The 8,519-nt window shown below is 54.3% G+C and overlaps 1 protein-coding gene across 1 annotated transcript in view; it reads left to right on the forward strand.

Annotated features, from left to right (window-relative positions):
* The first annotated feature begins 93 nt into the window (after nt 1-93).
* CLK3 (CDC like kinase 3) overlaps nt 94-8,519 on the forward strand; it is a 14,049-nt gene continuing 5,623 nt past the window's right edge. The window contains exons 1-8 of the mRNA XM_009278855.2: nt 94-242; nt 2,699-2,906; nt 5,320-5,413; nt 5,685-5,751; nt 6,595-6,711; nt 7,214-7,380; nt 7,550-7,644; nt 8,033-8,162. Of these exons, the coding sequence (XP_009277130.1) occupies nt 94-242; nt 2,699-2,906; nt 5,320-5,413; nt 5,685-5,751; nt 6,595-6,711; nt 7,214-7,380; nt 7,550-7,644; nt 8,033-8,162 (1,027 nt within the window). The remainder of the gene's footprint in view (nt 243-2,698; nt 2,907-5,319; nt 5,414-5,684; nt 5,752-6,594; nt 6,712-7,213; nt 7,381-7,549; nt 7,645-8,032; nt 8,163-8,519) is intronic.

Below are 8,519 nucleotides of genomic sequence, written 5' to 3' on the forward strand. Positions count from 1 at the left end.
TGGCGGGGTGGGAGGGCCCTTGCCTCCTTCGGGGAGCGGGCGAGGCGCCAAGGGGCGAGGGTTTTAAGAGTCGGAAACCTCTGGCGTCCTCAGATGCATCACTGTAAGAGATACCGGTCCCCGGAGCAGGAGAGCTACCTGGGCCACAGGTGGAAGAGGAAGAGGTCTCGCAGCAGAGACTACGAGGGGAGACTGCGCTACCCACCCCGGAGGGATCTCTCCAGGAGATCGCGATCGAGAAGGTAGGAGGGGGTTGGGGCAGAGGGAGGGAGGCCCGCCAGCAGCCGCTCTGGCGGGGGGGAGCGAGCGGGGACGGTTATCTAATAGACGCTCGTCCTCGATTCTGATCGCGTTCCAGAGCCAGCGCTGAGCGGTGGCAGCTTTCATTTCCTGACTGCGGATCAGCTTTAAACCCGCAAATCCCAGGGATGGAAGTAAAGGGCTTAATTGTGTCTGCCTTCCCTTACGTGCGTCTGTCTCTGTATCTAGCCAAAAGTTCTTCCCAAAGCGACGTCTTTAATATTAGCGAGGGCGAACAGCCTGCCCCGGGCTCGTGCTTCCCGGTTCTAATGCTGTGGAGGCGTTACGGTCTTTCTCGCCCGACAACCCGCTCCCTTCTGAAATTATTACCGATCAGATTTAAAGTAACGATGCCTTCCCCTCACCTATGCTGTCAGAAAGGATCCGAGCATCGCTAACTGATCTTTCCTGCTTCGGCTCTGGATTTTACCTTTGATCCTCTCTTTGTTCAGCGTTTCCACAGGGACAATTAGGTACGGGGAGCGGGGTGGATAAGGCCTCTGATAACAGGAGCTGCGGCGAGGGTTCTGGAACAGAGGCGGGAGCGCTGGTGGGGAGCTGCGTGCTGACACGTCGCGGTGCGCGACCGGAATGGGCTGGTGATCCTCGCTGCTCGGCGGTACCGGAGCTGCTGCGGTTCCACTGGTTGAACGGGGCAGGTGCAGCCAGAAGGGAGCCCAGTTCGGCTTTTAAATTCCTGAGATGTTCTACAGATTAAGTTCTCTGCCGAGCCTGGCTTTTGTTTACTTGAAGGAAGCGGATTGTAAAGTACAGCTGACGCACGCAATGGGCTTCTCCATTCTTTCATCTGACGGGTTACGTGGGACAGATTTGGATGAAAACAGGCTTTCGCTAGGCGAAAACCTTCTTGCCCCTTTAGTCTCGGACTGTGAGCCTCTCGCGGGTTCGCTGGTCTCTGTATTTTAGGTTGTTATTTCTGAATCCTCTGTATCGTAGAAGTACCCACTGAAGTTTCCCAAAGGTGTGTTCGGAGCCGAGTATCGGCGTTGGAACGGAGCCCTCGGGGTCTTTTTTGTGTTTGGGATAGTTCAGCGGTGACCTAGGGCCGCTGCCGTCTTGGCAGGCAGTTTGAAATTTTAGTCTTGATCCAAGGTGAGATGAACCACCCCAGGCGTTCCTGCGTCCCGTTAAGCTGCCGGCGAGAGAGCCAATCGCTGCCAAAGCAGAGAGGCGCAAAGAACAAAAGTTCCCGTTTGCGGCCTGAAGCAGCTGCAGCGAGGTCTCGGTTGGAGAAGCCGTTGCTCTTGCTGTCGGCTGGGTACATACGACAGCGTCGACCTGGCCGGGCGTCCGCCCAAAATACCGCTGTTCGTCACTGGAAAGCCAACGCGCTGTTCCCATCTCCGAGTTGCAACGCCTTCTGCCGAAAACGCGGCTTCTCCCCCGATGACGCGTGAAGCCAGGCTTGTAGCGGAAGCTGTTTTATTAGACCGACTGTAACGGCTGGGGTGGCGCAGACAGTCGTGCTTTCGGGGCGGGGGGTACAAGCAGACCGCTGCTACGTGATGCTGCTTTTGCTGCCCCCTTTAAAAGAGGTACCGTAACAGTGCTGCCAGGGGAAGCCCGTGGGACCCGCAGAGCAAAAGGCGGGAGCTTCAGCATCGCAGCTCTAGCTTGAGGCGCTTGCAGCTCGCAGATCCCCTCTAACTGAGCGCGGGGCAGGGAGAGCTGTTCTCGGCGTTAACGTGCACAGACGGTACCTAAAACTGCCTGTGCGACGCCAGCTTGTAAATACACAGGGGAGCTTTGTCTGAGGTCTCCTGGCCCTTCCCCATGCCGAGGTGAGCTTGGCTGAAAGTTTCCCTCACATACTTGCAGCCCTCGGTCGTCACTAGAGGCGCGGGAGCTTGACTATACCGTGGAGACCAGGTTTTCCTTCTGGCTCTCGGTACTGATCTGTTGAGCCGGTGTGCGTGTGTACACCGAAGGCTTGGTGCTCGGGGGACTCCGGTCCCCGCTGGGGTGGTGACTGGGGCACCGCTGGTGCCTTCAGTTCTCGGTTTGTTCAAGGACTAATGAGCGTCCTTCCTGGGGGAGGAGAAATGATGTTAGAAAAACGCTTGCATACGGTGGCGGAGGTGGCTCGGATGAGGTGGGCAGCTCAGCTCGAGCTCTGAGTGGGCGGTTTCCCCCCGGCTCCTTGCAACGTGGGAGTGCCGCACCGTTTTCTCTTGCCAGCTTTCTCCTTCTTCTCATCTGAGAAACTCGGCTGAGGGGCGGTCAGCGTTTGAGCCGCAGCGGAGGGGTGGTTTGAAGCTAGGATGCTTGCGGTCGTTTCCCTGCCACCAGGGAGTGGGAGCACGAGCACTTCGTTTCAGCGGGACTCTGCCTCTCCTGCTTTTCCGGGCTTATAAATGCATTCTTGTTTGTGCTACAGCCATGACAGGATGCCTTATCACAGGAGATACAGACGGGACAGCGACGCCTACAGATTTGAAGACCGAAGCCCGTCTTTTGGAGAGGACTATTACTCGACCCGCTCGCGGAACTGGCGGCGATCCAGAGGCAGAGAGCAGCACCGTCCGAAGAAACATCAGCATCACTGCCGGAAACGCAGGACCAGGTCTTGTAGCAGTGCCTCCTCGGTGAGTAGCATCCAGAATGAGTTCAGGATTGTTCAGGGTTTTAACTGTTCTTACCTCCTTTCAGCTCTGAACACTCTGGGTGAGTACCTCTAATCCCATTTTTGTGTTTGTTTTCATTACGTGGAACGTATAGTCCAAAACCTGTGTCTTGTTAAGCGGGAAGCGTTTGTAGCTATCGGTTTTTACTAGTCCAGCCCCCGTAGCCTTAATACGTGAGGAAACCAAGCTGCGTTCTTTACGGCCGGGGAGGGGATCGGGGAAGGCTTCGAACGGCACACACGTGATAGGCTGACGAGGGCGAGCCTTGGCCGCAGGCCAGCCTGGCTGCTGGGGATCGGTCACTGTTCGGGTTTACACACGGCCAGGGCTTCGCTTCCGCGTACTGCTGCTGCTTTGAGGGGGGGGGGGGTTTTGGTCCGCAAGCGGTGGCACGGAGCGCTCCTGCGAAGGCACCCGGATTTGACTTTGTGCCAGGATCCCGTACCAGATGGGGTCGGTCAGCCTGGCTCTCCCGAGCTGTTAGCCCTGTGGTTATTAATCCCCGTCCCGCTGTACTTAGAGAAAGGCTTCCACCTTCCGAGGAGACGCACGTGTCCTCTTTGCCTGGAAATCCACACGAGTGTCCTTGGATTTCAGCTTCTTTGAAAACTTCCCCATTTTCCACCCTGAAACGTAGTATTCCTTTCAAGGATTAACAGGGAATGTTTGGAACTGGGTAGGGAGGCTGGTCCCGGGACCCGGGAATACCCTGGAAGTGTTGTGAGGTACCGGACCAAATGTCTCTGCTTCACTGCTTCTCTCCTGTAAGGAACGTTTCCATCTTTCACAAGTTTGTTGCTTTAAACGTTGTTACAACTAAACGACCGAGTCCTGATCCCCGCAGTCATAGCGGATACCTGCATGGCTGGGAACTTCTGACGGTCTGTTGCTTTCCTCCTTTTATTTCTTTCCCGTTGACTTTTAGTTTGAGAAAGAGCCAGGGTTATGAGGAAAACGCTCCAGTGCGGTTTGCGTGTGTGCGTGCGGTGATAACGGTGTGCAGGTTTGGGCTGGCGTGACCTAAATCCTTTGAAGTCTCACGGCTGTCTCAACTGTCCTCTCTACCTTCTCCTCCGTTTCAGCTGACCTTCAGGGGTTCGATTGTGGCTCACTGTTTTGGACTAGCTGGGGGGGTGAGGGGCAACAGAAGAGAAGCCCGACGGAAGCTCGGGCGTGGAAATGTAGAGCTTTGTACTCGTTTCTTTGGCTGTAGAGATTGCAACTATCTTTAAGGCTAAACAGAAAAAGATCAGGAATTAGGGCAGCTTGCTTTGTGGACCCCGGGTCCTTTCGGGAAGGTTCGGCTGGTTTTCCAGTAGAAGCTAGCAGTAGCAGGGGTGAATGTGACCTCGTACCTTTAGCGGATGCCTGAAGTGGAGTGAAACGCTCCCCGGGGATTAATTTAACCGTCCTGTTCCTAAAGTTCTCCCAGGCTTAAAATTGCATCCGAAGGCCGATGTGCAACACCAGGTCTGTTTGCAGCCAGTCGGGCGCGTGGATTTAGGATCGGCGTGGTAGTAGGTTCTGTCAAGAAGGGAAGGGCTGGTTCGTAGCCGGGGCAGGACACGGCTCTGGGTAGCTGGCGACCTGTTAACCGAGATACAAAAGAGCAGGCTACACAGAGGGAGAACTGCTACTCTGGCTTCTACTGGACAGCTTGTCCAAACTGACAGCTCGTATACCCTTCGTCACGTTTGCCAGCGGAGAAAATGACGTTCTTCTGGCAAAGCCCTCCTTCTTCTTGTGCCTCCGGCAGCACCCTCCGGTGCTGCGGGGGAAGCTGCTCCTCTGTGGGGAACGGTGGTGCCGTGCCAAGCCACCTTAACACTGGAGCCTCCCAGCTGCTGCTTCCCTTCAGAGAAGAGGGGGGCATTTTCCTGCCTAAGAGGCGGCGGCGGCGGCACCAGAGGCCGTAGCTAATGAGAGAGTTTTCTTTACATACCTGTAGCTGTTGATTACTTTTCTGTGCTGCGGGGGAAGCTGCTCCTCTGTGGGGAACGGTGGTGCCGTGCCAAGCCACCTTAACACTGGAGCCTCCCAGCTGCTGCTTCCCTTCAGAGAAGAGGGGGGCATTTTCCTGCCTAAGAGGCGGCGGCGGCGGCACCAGAGGCCGTAGCTAATGAGAGAGTTTTCTTTACATACCTGTAGCTGTTGATTACTTTTCTGTTTTTGAAGTTAGTTTGTGTCTTGACGTGTCCCTTGCAATATCCCTATCGTTATATATGCTGTGTGCCTTATGAAATGCTGGGATCTGGAAAATCCAACCACCGACGCACCGTCATCTCCACCTTTGAATGACACCACAATCCTGCCACTCGGAACTGCCCGCTGTGCGCGCTTGGTCGTATGCCGTTTCGGGGGGCGGTGTGTACAGAGAAGCCAACAGAGCAGTAAGCGCAGCAGGAGCGTGGAAGATGACAAGGAAGGCCACCTGGTGTGCAGGATCGGCGATTGGCTTCAAGAGCGATGTACAGCCACCTTTCGTAAAACTTTACCTCTCTACTTTCTATCCCCATGTTAGACGAGATCTCTCGTATTGTACTGGAGGGGTCTCTAGTGTTTTATTGCTTATAAATGGACTGACCAGTAAATTGCCTGAGGCAGACAATAGACACTTGAGTTTTAAAGAGTGTAGCAGAGAGACATTTTTTGCTTTGACATTTTATTGCTGTGAAATTGCAGGACCTCAGCTCTCGCCAAGCCCCTGAAGTTCACGTCCACTCCTGTTTTCTCTCCTAGATGAAATTGTCGGCAGCCTTGGCGAAGGCACTTTTGGCAAAGTGGTGGAGTGTGTGGACCATGCCAGGTGGGCATCTTTCCCTGCCAGAGAACTTGTCCGTCCCTTCTGCATCAAGCCCAGATGCTCACAAGCGTGGCGGGATTAACGCTGCCGGTTTTGCATGGGCCTGGACTCTGCTGGACCGAACTTTTGTTGTCACCTTCCACTTGTCACTGCGGTAGAAACTATTTCTTATAGCAAGTGGAAAGTGGAACCAGTCCCCTGAGTTGGCAGACTGATGCGTTAAGGGAAGCAGGGGAGTTCGTTCAGTGGCTGAGGGCTTCGGCACAGGCTGTTCTACTGCCCTACTGCAAAAGCAACGAACTCCGGCTGAGGGATGGGCCGGGCAGCTGGGGGAAGCGACCTCTTAATCTGCTGGGGTACTTCTTTTTTTTTTTTTTTCTTAACCTCTCCTGTGGTTACACTTGACCCCTGTCTCTTCCTGACCTTCTGTCTGGCTCTGAGCCGTGGGGTCAGCTTAGCATAGGAGCCACCGGGGTCTCCTGCCTCCTCGGAAATCTCTCTGGCACGGTTGGAGAGGGGAGGTGGCTGCTGGAGGCGCAGTGACCTTACGGACTGCTGTGTCAGGAAATGGTGTGCTTGCGGAGCTGCCTGCAGCTCTCTTTGGAGTGTCAGCCAGCAATAGCCTTTCGCTTCAAATTTCCATGTGGTACTTAACTACTGGTCAGGCGGCATAAATCTTTGGCAGACCTTTGAGCTCAGAGCTTTGTTGGGACCCAGCAATGACTAAGCCTCTTAACACGTGAAAACATGACGGGAGTAACTGGCACGTGCCCTCTCTCTGCGGACTGAGGACGTGCGTACGTAGGCTCTTTCTCTGACTCCATCCTTTTGTCTCTTCCCTTACAGAGGCAAATCTCAGGTGGCGCTGAAAATCATAAAAAATGTTGGAAAATACCGAGAAGCAGCCAGGCTGGAAATTAACGTCCTGAAAAAAATCAAAGAGAAGGACAAGGAGAACAAATTGTAAGTTCCTGCGAGGCTCCCGGGTCGTCGGTACCCAGGTCCTTACAGACAAGCGGTCTGCTTGGGTGACGTCCAAAGAAATACAGGGCTGAGGACTGGAATACCTGGAATGCTTGTCTCCTGTGTGGGGGAAAACCTGCCTCGTGCCTCTGCGTTTTGGAAGAAGAGAGTCTGTCTCTAGTTCTACTCAACACTTGTTTACTTAAACTTTTAACGACTGACGTGCCAGGTCATAGTGAGGAAAAAAATTAGCCAGACCTTCTTCTCTAACAGCCACCTGCTGCCTTGTCCCACTTGAATTGGAGATCTCTCTCTAAAGGTGGTTGAGCAAGGCGGGGAGGGGGTGTCTCCGGTGTACACAGAGGGATGACTGTGCTTCCGAGTCGGCTGGCTCAGAGCTTTTGCTCGCCAACTGCTTCTGAAGTAGCCAACGACTGGGAGAATGACTGTTCTGTCGAGTCCCTGGATGATGGTTAATCCTCGTGTCTTTCTCTCTGCGCAGCTTGTGCGTCCTGATGTCAGACTGGTTCAACTTCCACGGCCACATGTGCATCGCCTTTGAGCTTCTGGGCAAGAACACTTTCGAGTTCCTGAAGGAGAACAACTTCCAGCCATACCCTCTCCCTCAGATCCGGCACATGGCCTACCAGCTCTGCCACGCCTTGAGATGTAAGTCACCCGGGGCCAGCCTTGCTAGGCGACGATGTCTCGCCAGAATGGGTCGGGAGGGAGCTGAGGAGGAGTTGGCTTGGCGCTTTGATGGGCAGAATTGTACGGGTGCTTCAGCGTGTCGTTCTTACATGTATTTTGTTCTCTCTCCTCTTTGCCACCTGTGCAGTTCTACACGACAACCAGCTGACTCACACTGACCTCAAGCCAGAAAACATCTTGTTCGTCAACTCAGATTTTGACACTCTGTACAACGAGAAAAAGGTGCGTTATGTCCAAAAGAGAAGTGAATAGACCAGGAATAGCCTGCCTTTCCCTCCCTGCAGAAATTGCATCTTCCCTGTTCCGTACGTGCCCCACAGGGCCTTAGAAGTCTGTTTAGTGGGAACAAACTGGAAGTCGGGCCTCTTCTTTCTCCCGTGCCTTCTGAAAGCCTTAAGACTGCTTCAGGGGCTCCAGTCCATGAAACGGCGTGTTCAGTGGCTTTCCTGAACACTGATCTGAGATGTAGAGAGCTCAGAGCTTCACAGTTATAATCCTTTTGATTAGTAGTGCAGACGTGGCAGTTCTGGGGTCACAGAGCTCCTCTCAAAGCCTAGCTTAATCCTGAACCAGCTATTAGAAGCACCGAGGACTTCTTGTTTGCTTGCAGAGCTGTGAGGAGAAATCCGTTCGGAACACGAGCATTCGTGTGGCAGACTTTGGAAGCGCCACCTTCGATCATGAGCACCACACCACTATCGTGGCTACCCGGCACTACCGTCCACCAGAAGTGATTCTGGGTGAGTACTGCAGGGCTTTGGGGAGTCTCAGACGGGTGGAGGAGAACAGTTGTCCCAGGAATGCCGTAGGATGCTGCTGCCTAGAGGAAAACCGGCTTGAGAAGCACTCCAGTTCTTGGGGACAACCTGTTCCATGCATTGCTGCAACACCACCTCAGCGGTCCCAAGCTCCCGATTGTATGGAAGGTGTTCGTGGATAGTGCAGGCCCTTGACGTGGAGTGCAGAGAGCTGAGGAAAGCCTGTGAGACTCGGGAAGCGCTCAGATTGGCTCCAGGGGAATGCACAGTCAGCGTAAGCTGAAACAGAAGCAGCTGGGGGAGACAGGCTGGGGGATGAAGGGATTGAGAGCGGCCCTG

This window comes from Aptenodytes forsteri, unplaced genomic scaffold (genome assembly GCF_000699145.1).
Source record: "Aptenodytes forsteri isolate BGI_AS27 unplaced genomic scaffold, ASM69914v1 Scaffold258, whole genome shotgun sequence".
Lineage (NCBI taxonomy): Eukaryota > Metazoa > Chordata > Aves > Sphenisciformes > Spheniscidae > Aptenodytes > Aptenodytes forsteri.